At 42.7% G+C, this 15,697-nt stretch overlaps 1 protein-coding gene across 1 annotated transcript; it reads right to left on the bottom strand.

Annotated features, from left to right (window-relative positions):
* Positions 1-11,355: 11,355 nt before the first annotated feature.
* LOC143841284 (trace amine-associated receptor 2-like) lies at positions 11,356-13,461 on the bottom strand. Its single transcript, XM_077345437.1, has 2 exons — positions 13,256-13,461; positions 11,356-12,389 (listed from the first exon to the last, which is right to left on the bottom strand). The coding sequence occupies exon 2, from the start codon at positions 12,386-12,388 to the stop codon at positions 11,360-11,362; it is 1,029 nt and encodes a 342-aa protein (XP_077201552.1). The 5' UTR covers position 12,389; positions 13,256-13,461; the 3' UTR covers positions 11,356-11,359.
* Between the last annotated feature and the right edge of the window lie 2,236 nt (positions 13,462-15,697).

Raw genomic sequence — 15,697 nt, 5'->3', positions numbered from 1 at the left:
CCTTGGTAAATACAGTAATATTGTTAAGGTTTTGCAAAGGATGGGACAGTCCCTCGCCCCACCATGTGCAGTTCAACAATTTCATAGTGTAAAGACAATTTTCCAATATTTGTATATAAATAATTCTGGTAAGACTGATTTCACTGGAAAGAGAAAGAGGCACATGTTCCAGTGCTGCTTTATGAACCACTAAAATTATAATTTTGAAGAACGATTTTCACTGTATATGGGAGAGAGCTCCAGATCACTGAAACTCACAGCTGCTTCGTGGTCCATGTATACACCCGGGGTAAACTTTTTATAAAAGATGCTCAGCCATTTCTGCATTATTACGTAGACTTGTCAAATGGGGAACAAAACATAAAACATAAAATGAAGCAGCAGAGAATTCTTAGTTTTTCTTAGCACAGAAAGAGAGTTTATTTCTCCAGGAGGGTGAGCTATGTGGGAAGTCAAGTCTTAGGCTGAAAAGAGATGTTTGTATTATTTGTGTGCGTGTTTATGTTGTTTTTTGTTCAGTGGTGATGTTATTTGTAGATGAATAAGCATAATAAAATGTTTTAAAAATGGGGAATGGGTGTCCGAAAAAGGTGATGCCAGAAATGACTCAAAGATGCATGGAATCCCACAGAAACAATGCCAAGATCATTTGCTTGTGGAACACGGCTTTTTTATTTTAGGATTCAAAGATTTGATCCAAAGCAGATCTATGACCTCAAATGATACCATTTGTGTACTGCAGTTAGAAAAACAAATTATGATCTATGGGCTGCTTCTGAGAATAAAATATGAACTCCAGAGACCAGTAAGAAGAAAAATATGGAAATGTATATTTTAGTACAATTTTTAGCAGGGCAATTCTAATAAGAGTTTCATCCTTCTGAGTCCATTGACTGGGAACGCTGCTTAGGATTACATTGCAAATCTTCTATATTTTTAATAAAATGTATTAACAGACATAAATAATAAACTGGTAGGTGTGAGATACAAGTATCACTATAATGCAGATACCACCACACCTCAAAAAATGGGGGAAACCCTCCAGAACATATTTTGTTGTGTCAGTCATTAGGTTAAATCTCTACCTGATCACTTTTGCATTTCAGATTTTCCCAGGAAACAATATTTTGACTGGATCCCCCCCCCTCATTAGTTTAAAAAAGGTGAATGTTGTGTTTGTTCTTCCTGCATGGTTCCTTCCACATATGGTTTCCTACAGACAACAAATATACATATTAAAGCTTTTTGCATGCAATAATAATTGTGGTGCTGAAATATTCCTAATACACAGAGACAAAAAAAGTCAGGGATGTGCCTCTAATGAGATTCATAAGTTTCTCATAACCACACCTGGTTTTTGGTTCCAACTCTGCAACTTTTCATTCTGTCATAAGTGAATGGGAACATTCATGGCTCCAAGGATAACTTACAGTGAAATCTTTTCAGATTATATCTTCCATCCGAGTAAAGATGGCATCCATTAGTACCTATCCTTTTGCAAAACAGTCCTCCTAAGCCCTTCATTTATACAACTGTCTCCCTACTCAGGGATGGATTGGCCATTTAACATACCAGGAAAGTTCTCTGTGGACTACTGCCCTAGAGGGCAACTGACAGCAAGGAATAAGCAAGAGCAAACCAGTCTTAATGCCCCATCTAGTGCTGTGAGCCAACTCTTCAGGGGCTACCACTCAGCTCTGTCTCAGCAACGATAATCAGTGGCAGCTTGTGGAATAAGGTGATGGCTTGATAGATCTGGTGCCTATTGCTGGTCCTGTAGATGGGTATGTGTTGAGTGGCCCTGCATTGCTGGGTCACACCTCCACGTAGGGCATGGAGAGGCCTGCTTCTGCAGTCATTTTAAACTCCCCGTCTGCCTCTGTCACTACCCTTTACTACAGCCACCTTCCTAGGAACCTTTCTCCTTTATACAAACTACCTTCCTTTGCCCTTCTTAGGCATGATTTAAACATTGGTGCAGCATTCCAAATACCCAACAACTGTTAGAATTGTACTTTCAGCCACTGTGCATGCAATGTTAACACGACTATGATCTATATCCTAAGCGTTTTTTTTTTCATTTATTCATTCAGTCATTTTTCATTATTTGATTTACAAAATTTGTACCATGCCTTTCTGCCACACTATGGCCATCAAAGCAGCCTAACAGTCCCCAACCAAAAAGAGGTGGTTGGCTTCAACCAGGACGAGAGCCTTTCTGGCCTTGACTCCAGCCTAGTGAAATGCACGCCTAATACCTAAATCAGCTCTGCAGGGCCTACAAGACAGAGCTGTTCCACCAGGTTTATGGCTGAGGGCTAAAATAACACCCAGCAATAAAGGCTGGCCTCACCGCTAGAGGAGGAGTAAGGTGGAAGTTTGGCTCCTTAGAAAAAAACCCTGCCTGGAAGTTTTAGCTGGAGGTATCAGAAAAATTATAATTTTTGAAGATTTAAAACTTTATGTTTTAAATATTATTACTCACCCGGAGCAATGTGGAAAGACATGATATGTTATTATAGAATCATAGAATCATAGAACTGTAATTATTATATAATAATTATTAAAGCTGACCATAAAAACAACTGAAATCAAAATTAAACTGCCAGTCTGATGCAGTGGTTAGGAGTGCGGACTTCTAATCTGGCATGCCGGGTTCGATTCTGCACTCCCCCACATGCAGCCAGATGGGTGACCTTGGTCTGGCCACAGCACTGATAAAGCTGTTCTGACCGAGCAGGAATATCAGGGCTCTCTCAGCCTCACCCACCTCATAGGGTGTCTGTTGTGGGGAGAGGAAAGGAAGGTGACTGTAAGCTGCTTTGAGACTCCTTTGGGTAGGGAAAAGTGGCATATAAGAACCAACTCGTCTTCTTCTTCTATTTAAAAGCACAGAGAAACAGTAAATAAAGCCTAGAGCAGGAAGGGGGTCCTACAGGAATAATAGTGTGACTGACAGGGAAGGTTCTGCCTCTCCCTAAAAGTAACCAATAACAGGTAATGGAATGTCGAGGAGAGACATCTGGAAAACAGCAGTTAAGATGGTAGTGGGGAGTTGTCCTTTAAGGAATGAGAGATAAACAATTTGTCTGATTGAGTGAAGTGGAGGCAAAGATAAGCATAAAAAGTAGCTGATGAGAAAGAGATTCAAAATGCTGGAATATTGGAACAGTTCAAAAGGCCAATGGAAATGAAACAGAACTTCTACGTTACTTTAGTCAGTGCTATGTCCATACCATGAATAAAAGATAACTTCTTGTATTGTTTAACACTGTGGGACTGTGTGTCTCAGGGGTGGAAACAAACCCATATACACACCCAGTAAAGATCTTGCCCAATCCATGTTTAAGATATGAATAAATGGTGGCAGCGTGTGAATGAGCCCACAACCCCAATAACTCTGAGAAATGTTCGAATGAGTGCCATTATAGAAGGAGGTAGCAGTAGTGTACCTACCATATTTGATGCCTGGGGCAAGCAAGTAGACAGGTTTTGGTGATGAGAGGGCCAGGAAGCAGAGCCTCCACAGAAAAACATCCACCTGCAAGCCATTTCACCACACAGCAGCCAACATCCCACTGCCCCAATGAGGGCAGCGAGCACTCAATTAATCTCTGCTGTTGGGAAGGTGGGGCATGGGACTGGCATGTATTGGGGTCAGCCCACACTAATACCAGCCTCAAAAGGAAGGCTGCAGATGTTTATGCTAGGTGGCCATTGGGAGTCATGTTATCACAAGTGGCAGCCACAGCCAGCTTCAGGTTTGCAGCATCCAGAGACCAAGCTGCCTGTGGGGATTGCAATGATTGGGTTTATTGTGGTTTTTATTGTGTTTATTTTTTATCTTGTAACCCACCATGAGCCAGCTAGTCTGGGAGTCCGGGGAATAAATCCAGTGACGACAACGATGATGATAAGATAAACACAGAGATATTACTTGGTCCCTGACAATGGAAGTGTCCTTTATGGCAGGGGTAGTCAACCTGTGGTCCTCCAGATGTTCATGGACTACAATTCCCATGAGCCCTTGCCAGCGTTTGCTGGCAGGCGCTCTTGGGAATTGTAGTCCATGAACATCTGGAGGACCACAGGTTGATTACCCCTGCTTTATGGTATAAATGGCTGTTTATCTGCTCCCATAGAAGTTAGGAGGGGCCTAAGATAAGGCTTATTCTTGTTCCTAATTTGTTTAATCTTTATATTAATGCTTTACAGCCCAGACAGAAAATGCTATATTTGCATCCACCACCCCCATATGGTTCCAGTCTTGGTATATGCAGACAACACAGCTCTGGTATCCATAACCGCAGTGGGATTGCTTCAAACAATTGAGATCTTCATTCACTATCATACTGAAGAACGTCTGATAATGAACTTTTAAAAATTCAAGATTTTAGTTTTTGCGAGATCTTGTAGGATAGCGTTCCCCAACCTGTGGGCTGCGGACCACATGTGGTCCGTCGACTAATTGGAGGTGGGCTGCGAAGGACGCCTTCTCCATGTCAGGATTGTTAGAAAACCCTGTCATAAATTAGCCTGAGTTTCTCCATGACAGTTAGATTGACCTTTTTAGCTTTGTGCCTGGGAGCTCCAGGCCCATATATTATGCATGGTTGCTTAAAATCGAAACTATGTTTATGTAGCCATTATCTCTGGAAGCTGTGAATGTTCTTTCCTTTGAAGCCTCTCGGCTGGGCCTGCATCTGGTAACCATAACACCTTATCTGAGCCTGAAGACAGCCAAGGACATGTGAAAGTAACACTGTTTTTAATTGTACCTGTCTCCTCTTCCTTCCTCCCCTCCCTTGGGAACTTTCAAGTTTTGGGCGGGAGAACTGTATTGATAAGGAGAAGCAAATCTGTCCTCAGGCAGATTTGACTTCTCTAGTCTAGGTGTATGAAGTACTTCTCAATAAAAACTTTCTATTCAAAGAAGTTTGTTGTGAGTGCTTGCAACGTCTGACACTCCACCACCACCACCCCCGGCCCCTTACTTCATCCCCCCGGCCTTTTACAACGCACTTCGGGTGTCATTGTCTCCCATCACTCCCAGATGGGACTATCTCGTTGCAAGCTCAGGGTTTCCATTGATTTGTCATTGTCATGAGTTAAAATTTCCATGAAAATAAAATGTTCCTTATGTTCATTGTTGTGGCGTGTCTGTATCTTATTTTGAAGGGATGTTTAAACATTACCATAGCGATCAGAGAGCGTTAGGGCAATGGTTGAGAGTAGAGGAGTAAACTACCCCCCCCCTCCACCGGACCTCAGTAAAATTGTCAAGCATTGAGTGGTCCCTAGTGATAAAAAGGTTGGGGACCACTGTTGTAGAACAAAATTATGATGCTGGAATATCTCAGGTCACATTATGGAAGAAGTCCAATTATATAAATATTTGAGAAGTACATTCCAGCGTTCACTTTCTTGGGCTTTCAGCACTAAACAGATAGCTTTGAAAGCCAAGAGTACACTGGCAATTTTGAGGCATTTTTTCCCTTCACAGGAGCTCACCTTTTTTATATACTATTCCAGTTTGGATTGGTAGCCTGAGTATGTGTCCCGATACAATCTAGACATTTTAAAATCAAATTTATCATATCCTAGATAGAATCATAGATTCATAGAGTTGGAAGGGGGCATACAGGCCATTTAGTCCAACCCCCTGCTCAACGCAGGATCAGCCCTAAGCATCCTAAAGCATCCAAGAAAAGTGTGTATCCAACCTTTGCTTGAAGACTGCCAGTGAGGGGGAGCTCACCACCTCCTTAGGCAGCCTATTCCACTGCTGAACTACTCTGTGAAATTTTTTTTCCTGATATCTAGCCTATATCGTTGTAGTTTAAACTCATTACTCTCCTCTGCAGCCAACGGAAACAGCATCCTGCCCTCCTCCAAGTGACACCCTTTCAAATACTTAAAGAGGGCTATCATGTCCCCTCTCAACCTCCTTTTCTCCAGGCTGAACATTCCCAAGTCCCTCAACCTATCTTCATAGGGCTTGGTCCCTTGGCCCCAGATCATCTTCGTCGCTCTCCTCTGTACCCTTTCAATTTTATCTACGTCCTTCTTGAACTGAGGCCTCAGAACTGCACACAGTACTACAGGTGTGGTCTGACCAGTGCCGTATACAATGGGACTATGACATCTTATGATTTTGATGTGATATCCCTGTTGATACAGTCCAAAATGGCATTCGCCTTTTTTACCGCTGCATCACACTGCCTGTTCATGTTTAGCTTACAATCCACAAGTACCCCAAGGTCTCATTCACACACAGTGTTACCTAGAAGTGTATCCCCCATCCAGTAGGTATGCTTTTCATTTTTCTGACCCAGATGCAGAACTTTACACTTATCTTTATTAAATTGGATCTTGATCACATTTGCCCATTTTTCCATTGTGTTCAGATCTCATTGAATTCTGTCTCTATCTTTTGGAGTATTTGCCAGTCCTCCCAATTTGGTGTCATCTGCAAACTTGATGAGTAGTCCCTCCACCCCCTCATCTACATCATTAATAAATATGTTAAAAAGTACTAGGCCAAGCACCGAGTCCTGAGGTACCCCGCTACTCACCTCCCTCCAGTCTGATGAAACACCAGACTGATGAAACAACAACTCTTTGAGTGCGGTTCTCTAACCAATTCCCTATCCACCTATCTGAAAATCCAGATTGCATTCCTTCAATTTATCCATCAGAACATCATGGGGAACCTTATCAAAAGCTTTACTAAAATCCAAGTAAACGACATCTACTGAATTTCCACGATCCAGCAAACCTGTTACTTGATCAAAAAAGGAAACCAGGTTGGTCTGACAGGACCTGTTGGAGACAAATCCATGCTGACTTCCTTGGATCACCAAATTGTCCTCCAGATGTTTGCAGATCACTCCCTTTAATATCTGCTCCATTATCTTCCCCACAACAGAGGTCAGACTCACTGGTCTGCAGTTTCCCAGGTCATCCTTCCTCCCTTTTTTGAAGATCGGAATAACATTTGCTCTCTTCCAGTCCTCCGGGACATCCCCAGTCCTTAAAGAGGTCCCGAAGATGATGGACAAGGGTTCTGCAAGTTCTCCGGAAAGTTCTTTGAGCACTCTCGGGTGCATTTCATCCAGCCCAGGGGATTTGAACTCATTCAGTGCAGCTAAATGCCTCTCAACAACCTCTCTATCCATGTCAACCTGCCACCCAGACACTATACTTTGGGTACTGCCATTTCTAGATGTGCCTAAACCCTTTGACCTGTGGGAAAAAACAGACGTAAAATAGGCGCTAAGCCCTTCTGCTTTCTCTGCATTTTCCATTAGAGTTTGTCCATCTGTACCCAACAGTGGGCCTATTGCCTCCTTTACTTTACGTTGGCTCCTCACATAACTGAAAAATCTTTTCTTGTTACAATGGGCTTCCCTGGCCGATCTTAGCTCACTCTCAGCTTTGGCCTGATCCCCTGCAAGTTTGATATTTCTAGAATCCGGGGGGGGGGGGTTCTATCATGAACCTCTGAACCAAACTGTGACCTTTAGCTCCTAAATGTTTGTGACAGTTCATGGCTTGTGAACCAGGCACACCACAAACTACAATATAAATTATGTTTTCTCAGTTTGTGCCTATCCTGATTTGCAAAGCATGGGTCTTCTATTAGCAGATCATGTATGACAATCTCTGTTCCTTCTTTCAGTTGTGTTAAAGCTATTGTACATGAAGCCTCTCAGCCACATCTACTTTTTATTATTATTATTATTATTATTATTATTATTATTATTATTATTATTATTATTATTATTAATTAGATTTATTTCTCGCCACTCCCCGTAGGCTCGTGGCGGGTCACAACAATCCTATCCCCATTAAAATACCCATTAAAAACTTTAAAAACAATCCGAACATGGCGGAAGCTCTCATTAATCCCACCCCTGCTATTAGAGCGGCAGGGAGGGTGGGGAAGAGATCTAACTTACTAGGTCCGGGGGGGGGGAATGTTGGCACTCACTCGCTGACCCCGGCCTCAACCAAAAACCCGGCGGAAGAGCTCCGTCTTGCAGGCCCTGCGGAAAGCTGGTAAATCCCGCAGGGCCCGCAGCTCACCCAGGAGCTCGTTCCACCAGGTAGGGGCCAGGACCGAAAAGGCCCTGGCCCTGGTCGAGGCCAGGCGCGCTTCTCTAGGGCCAGGAACGATCAGGAGATTCTCCCCCACTGAGCGTAAAGCCCTGTGGGGGATATAGGGTGGTAGGCGGTCCCTCAGGTATGTGGGTCCCAACCCGCGTATAGCCTTAAAGGTCAAAACCAGAACCTTGAACCTGATCCGGGCAGCAATTGGCAACCAATGCAGCTGCCTCAGCACAGGCTGGATATGGGCCCTCCAAGGTGTACCAGTGAGGACCCGAGCAGCTGCGTTTTGCACTAGCTGGAGTTTCCGGATCAGAGACAGAGGCCGGCGTAGAGCGAGTTACAGAAATCTATTCTGGAGGTGACTGTCACATGGATCACTGTAGCCAAGTGGTCAGGGGACGGGTAGGGCGCTAGTAGTCGGGCCTGGCAAAGATAGAAAATGCCTGGCCCGCTACTCTCTTGACCTGAGCCTCCATAGTCAGGGAGGTATCGATGGTCACCCCCAGATTCCTGGCCTGGGGCGCGATAGTAAGTTGCGTTCCTGCCAGGGTGGGTAAGCGCGCTGCCTGGTCCTGCCCTCTGCCTCCCAGCCACAGGACCTCCATCTTGGAGGGGTTGAGTTTCTGGTGACTCTGCTCGAACCATTCAGTCACTGATTCCAAACATCTGGCGAATGGTTCCAGGGGGGAGTCTGGGCGGCCGTCCATGAGGAGATAGAGCTGGGTGTCATCAGCGTACTGGTGGCAACCCAGCCACCAAAACTCCGTACCAGTTGGGCCAGAGGGCGCATAAAGATGTTGAATAACGTGGGGGAGAGGACCGCACCCTATTATATGACTGAGGGCTTTTTTAGTCCTCCCTTGTTTGCTCCAAGGTTTCTAAGTGCACTAGGTAGGATATATCCAAGTTTGTTTAGTGAGCCAGAGGCTTTGGAGAAGAGTAGGATTTGCCCAAGTTTTCCTGGCATCCTAGATGTGCTATGAATTCCCACCCCCACCCCAGTACTTTGACAGAGATTTTAAAAAATGTTCTAGAATGAACATTTTATTTACTGGCCATTCAAAATTATTAAAATGTAAAAATTGTTAGGCTCTTGAAAATTTTCCCTAGTCCATCATGACTGCTGTAGAAGTCCAGAGTCAACACATATAGTTATTATAGAAGCCAGCACTTCCTGTCAAGGCAATAGAAGAACCTCCTCTTGCCTTTTGGGTGACCATATAAATTTGTCACCCAAGACTGTCATCTAGATTTGCCTATTGATCAGGCTGGTGCTAGTTGAGAGATTGATATCTACAGAAGTCCTTCCAGCTGTTTGAGGCCTCCACTAATCTCCTCCAAGGCCTCTGGTGTGTAAAACAACCTCCGCACTTATCTTGAGAAAGTATTTCTAAACACTTTCAATGCTCCTCTCAGTTCTGGAAATTGGGCATCTGTGCCAAAAACTTTTGGAGTAGAATCCAATAGTTCCATTTCACTAGAGCCTGAGTGCTCCAAGACAGTTTAGGTCTGATCTGAGAAACAAAGATTTTCATCTGTTATGTGTAGAATGACACCTGCTACCGACCAATAAAGGTCTGTCTGAGAAGTTCATATCAGAAGAATACCAATAACTTGTCCAGTGTTATACCATGACTTTGAACATTCCTCTCATAATCCATTATAATCCAGAAAGGAATACTGATTCTATAAAAAGAGGCAGTGGGAGGGAAGGCAATATGGTATAGCCCAATGTGATCAGATGTGGCAAACCAAACAGAATTAGTACCTGGAAGGGAAACCTACAAGAAGACTACAGATGAAAAGAATGGCAAACTAACCCTGCTTCTCATTTGCCTTGAGAGCCCCTTGCTGTGGTTAGCTTAAATCAGCTGTGACTTGACACACACAAGTGGTTGTGAGCTAATGATTAGAATCTTCCAGGACATTCTATAAGGGACCTGAAAGTAGCTGTTTTATTACAAAGAAACTTCAAGAACAGGCTAGAAAGGGAGACTGCAGAAATTCAAGTTATTACAACACTCAGTACTTTGACATACCCTGGACTCAACAAGGACAAAAGGTGTTTTATCTCACTATGCATGCTAACCTTATATAATTTGTGTATCCACATTCCTCACAATTTAGTTTAATTGGGATTATGTGACTAGTAATATGTAATGTAATTTTGAATTCTACTTTCTGGTCCCAGGACAAGATAGCTGCCAGCTTAGCTTCTACTTGTAAGAAAGTTTCACACTGGTATGGAGACAGATGGGGCCGGCAGTAAATAGCAAGGTGTGAGCTATGGGTCACTTGGCTTTGACAGTTTTATTTCTAATATCTCCGTGTGAACTACAAATGGGTTCGAGGGGTTTGATTGGCTGGTTTGGCAGAGAGTTATCATATGGCTGTGTTTGGATGCTATGACACAGTTTACTAATGTAGCAAGATTAACTTTTGTTTATATATTCATGTAAGTTATAAGTTATAAGAGCCTCTTGTGGCGCAGAGTGGTAAGGCAGCTGTCTGAAAGCTTTGCCCATGAGGCTGGGAGTTCAATCCCAGCAGCCGGCTCAAGGTTGACTCAGCCTTCCATCCTTCCGAGGTCGGTAAAATGAGTACCCAGCTTGCTGGGGGGTAAACGGTAATGACTGGGGAAGGCACTGGCAAACCACCCCGTATTGAGTCTGCCATGAAAACGCTGGAGGGCGTCACCCCAAGGGTCAGACATGACCCGGTGCTTGCACAGGGGATACCTTTACCTTTACCTTAAGTTATAATGTTCTGTGTAAACCGCCCAGAGTTGCAAAGAAATGGGCGGTATAGAAATCTAAATAAATAAATATTCCTACTGTTATGATGGTCAGTTCTTAGTCTGACAAAGAGTGCTTGCACTCAAAAGCTCATGCCTTGAATAAATCTTTGTTGGTCTTAAAGGTGCTATTGGACTCTGATTTTATAATGATTAGAACCATCTGTACATGGACCTGTTGGTTTTCAGACATCTTGAACAGTTCAGTAATCCTGACCTCTGACACCTCTTAGTTTATAAACCGTTTGTCACCTGCCTGATAGGTGATTCCATCTTTTGTCCAAGGCTAATAATACCATGGTTCCATCTGCCAAAATCAGCCTAGTAATTATTTCCTGACTTTCAGTCACGGGGAAATACATTTCAATTTACTTAAGCAAGTCGACACCAAACAAAAGATACCATTTATGCTTGAGAAACCACTAAATGCCTTGTCTTGATAAATGAGTTTGTTTATTGATTTCCAGAGAACAGATTAGCAGTACAGAAATGTCGATGGAATATTTTTCCTAAGAGGATATATCTAAGTGCTTTTTGAAACCATGGGTAAAAAAAGCCATATATTAATGGGTTACAAGTAGAGTTAAAGTAGCCAAACCATGTTAAAGCATCGAATAATACTGCAGGGGTTGAAAAACCTACAAAAGGGTCAATTAAAATTACAAAGAAACATGGAAACCAACAGAAAAGGAAAAACCCCATCACTATACTCAAGGTTTTTGCAGCTTTCCTGTCTTTACTTGTGGAAAACTGTTTAACATCACGGGGATTTTGGGACTTGTTTTTCATGGCTTTCAAATGCTTTTTGGATACCTCGAAAATTTTCGCATAAATCCCGATCATCGCAGAGCCAGGAACAAAGAAGCCAAATGAGAACAGAACTGTCCCCCACAGTTTATTAAACATAACTGGACAGGAACTAGAACATGCAACTAAAGTTGCATAACCTTCTATGCCAGAAGCATAGACTTCTGAAAATACAATTCCAAAAGCAAAAATGGCTGGTGCCAGCCAGCAAAGGACTATCAGTTGCCTAACCACTGGGATAGTGATTTTGCGTGAGTAATGCAGAGGATAACAGATGGCACAGAAACGATCAACGGCAATGGAGCATAAATGGAAGATGGAAACCAAACACAGCATCAGGTCAAAGCTGTAGTGGACTTTACAGAAGGTGATCCCAAAGTACCAGCAGTTTTCCACAGATCGGATCATGCTATAGGGCATTATGAAGAAGCCCAGGAGAAAATCGGTGACTGCCATGGAGAGGGTAAGGAAATTAGTTGGGGAGTGCAGCTGTTTGAAATAGGAAATGGAAATTATGATGGCTAAATTGCCACACACTGTGATGACGATGACTCCGCTCATGGATATGTACATGACTCTTCGAACACCTGCTGATGTGAGGCTTTCAGGACAGGATCTGTTTCCATATTGAGAACAGTCAATGACATTCTCAGAGAAGTTAAGGGTAGCCATCATCCTGAATGTGAGAAAAATGATCATTAGTTTTAGATGACGCGCGTGTGTGTATATGCGTATAGACTTTTTACATCTCTCTTTCAACTGCAAGGCTGGAAGCCAGCTTGGTATAGTGATTAAGAGCAGCAGCTTTTAATCTGGTGAGATGGGTTTGATTTCCCACTCCTCCACGTGCAGCCAGCTGCGTGAACCTGGGCTCGCCACAGACCTGATAGTGCTGTTTCCGCAGAGCAGTCATGTCAGAGCTCTCTGAGCCCCAGGTGATTATAAGCCGCTTTTAGACTCCTTCGGGCAGTGAAAGGCAGGGTAGAAAAAACAATTTCTTCATAAAGTACATTTTATGTTTAGTCTGAAGACTCTGAAGAAGGCTTTATAAAAATAAACATGGGGACAATTGCTTACATGCAGCATTATCTAAAAGAAAAGCCCCAAGTTCACAATCACACAAAGGTTAGTTTTGGATCAATGAGAATCAAAATAAGATAAAAACAAAAATGCAGTCCCAATAGCGCCACTCCTCAGAGGAAGCTTGTATGGCAAAAGGAGGGGGAGCAGCACTGTTTGACATGATTATATCACTTCAGAGAATTTGCTGTATGAAACCCCAATCCCTGCATTGCTTTAACTCAGAATGAGGCCAGCAATGAATAACATCTGGTTTAGAATGGTAATGTGATAATCTTCTTATTTCAGGTATGTTTTGAGGCAGTCTATTAGGACTCCAATACAAATGTACACTTACCTCAAAGGAGGCAGTGAACAGAGGCTGGTCCATATGAAAACCCATAAATAAAAGTCCAAAGTACTAATCTCTTTAATCACCCATAGTAGTTTTTCAATGATATTGAGTAAATAGAATCTACTCACTACTCAGTATAGCCACGCAGGAATCAAGCTATGTTCTTTAGATTCTTCTGTTTTTTTTATGTCACCTATATTAAAAGAAACTCTAGTTTATTTCAATTATGACATTACTTTAATCTTGCTTTTCTAATTTTGAACTTTTAGAAATAAGCCAATCAAATGAATGTTTGGAAGGATGCATAACCAACTTAGTTCCCCAACAATCTCGTGCAATTGTATAGATCTGCAGACAACATATTTTCTAAGTAAATGCCCCTCATGGTTGCCAACCTCTAGGTGGTACCTGGAGATAGCCAGCAAATTGGTCCTCTAGGTCACATCCTTCAGAAATTTGCAGCAAAATACTGTTAATCAGGATCTGCTGAAATCTAACCTTAGAATTTTATCAAGAAGTGAAAACACATTTTATTCAATTTTGCCCTTCTTTCTTCTATTCACTGTTGCTGTAACATGGTCATTTAAATTGTCATGTTGAATTAGATGCCAGGTCCAGTTATTCCTCCTCGTGGCCTTTTCTAAAATAAACTAGGATATCAGGAAGCTGTGCTTTTATGACAATGCAGACAGATTTCAAGAGAATTTCAAGCAACGGAAAAGGTTCAGCTGATGTCACTCCCCCCCAATTCCCATCCCCAAATTCTCTGTCAAATTCTCTCCCTATCCTGAAATGCCCTTTTTTAGAAGAGAACAAATCAAATTACAGATATGGCTTTGCATTTTAGATTAGGGGATAGTTGGTCTCTAGAAATTTTAGAAATATAATTTTTACAGTAACATAAAATTTGCAAATTATGACTTTTTCTCATTAACACACCACCATAAGAACATAAAAAGTGCCCTGGTGGTTCAGATCAGAGGTCCATCTAGTCCAGCATCCTGTCTCACACAGTGGCCAACCAGTTCCTCTGGAGGTCCAACAACATTTAGAGCCTGAGGCCTTACCCTGATGTTGCCTCCTGGCACTGGCATTCAGAGGTTTACTATCTCTAAATGCAAGGCTCCTTTTAGTCACCATGGCTAATAGCCACTGGGAGTCCTAACCTCCATGAGTCTGTTTAACCCCCACTTAAAACCATCTATGCCCATGGCTGTCACAACATTTTCTGGGAGTGAATTCTACATTCTAATTTGTGCTATACTAGCATAACAACAACAAAGACTTAGTACATTACATTTGCTTAGTTAATACTGACCTCAGAGTATTGGTTGGATATACAGTGAAAACAGAATTGACATCGGCAACAAAGTGGAATTTTTGTTAGGCAGCTGACATCTCCACTGGAAAGAGTCACGGGAAATTCATGCATGGGTCATCTAACACATTGAGTTTTCTCAAATAGTAGCAACTGAGAGTTCCACTTTGGATCAGGGAATAAAACCCTTCACCTGAAACTATTTGTCCAGGAGAAACCAGTGACTGTGAACTATATAAATCCCCAGTAGGGAAAACAGACTGCTCATTTTAGGATTAAGGTTTAGTGTGGTGTATCTGAAGTCTCCCTGACCTGACTTTGAGTCAGACAATCAGCTGTAGAGGAACTTGTTTCTGAGGCACACAGAGCTCTGATTAACCACAGACCTGAGGGAGAAGGGAATTCTGTTTCCCCATGTGATTTTCCCAACCCTAAAATGCCCTTGAGAAAGTGTTGTTTGTGCTGTTTTGGGGGCTGCATGTTTAGCTCATCTATGCGGATGCAGCAGCCCAACAGAGTAAGCATTACCCCTCCAGAAAAATCTGAGTCGGGAAAATGGCATGGGCAGGAAGGCATCTCCCTCTTCTTCTCCCTCTCACCCTACACTTCCAGCTCAAACTGGAGCCCCATAGCTGTACAAGTATCCTCAAAGTTAATAAGTGTGACTGAATTAGTCTGGTTCAGTCAGGGAAACTCAGGCATCACACGATACAAATTGTAATATGCAGTTTGCCATTTAGTGCCATGATCCTGATACAAATCTTCTCCCACCCTGTGAAGGAGATAGGCCTCCTAATCATGTACTATATCCCTGCACCTAGCTAAGGCCTATGCAATTCTAACAGCATACTATTGTGTGTAATATTTTTGAAGATGTAGAAGAAACATGGCCAAATCCTTTGCAGTTAGGGCACATTATCTTTTTCCTACACAGGAAATCCTATTCCTGTCCCTCTCTGAACCCCATTCCTGTGACGGGGCCGCCACCCCCACAACTCCCACATCTCTCATTCTTGGCCATTCTCCTGCCCCTGAACTTATTCCGGCTGCCACTACTCCAGTTTAGCTCTAACTCCACAATGATTACACAAAGAGCAGCTCAGTGAAATGAAATGAGAACATATTGAGAGGTTTGTATTTTTCTAAAAGCTAATGTGTCAGGGAAAGAGTTCAAGAATAGGCCTCATCCAGGCCTGTTTGAGATTTGCCAAAAATGACAGAGCTTGAAAGGGAATTAAGGCTCAGTAGTACA

Source organism: Paroedura picta, chromosome 1, assembly GCF_049243985.1.
Source record: "Paroedura picta isolate Pp20150507F chromosome 1, Ppicta_v3.0, whole genome shotgun sequence".
Lineage (NCBI taxonomy): Eukaryota > Metazoa > Chordata > Lepidosauria > Squamata > Gekkonidae > Paroedura > Paroedura picta.
Note: the sequence above shows the minus strand (reverse complement) of the source record. Positions and strands in the feature narration are given on the sequence as shown.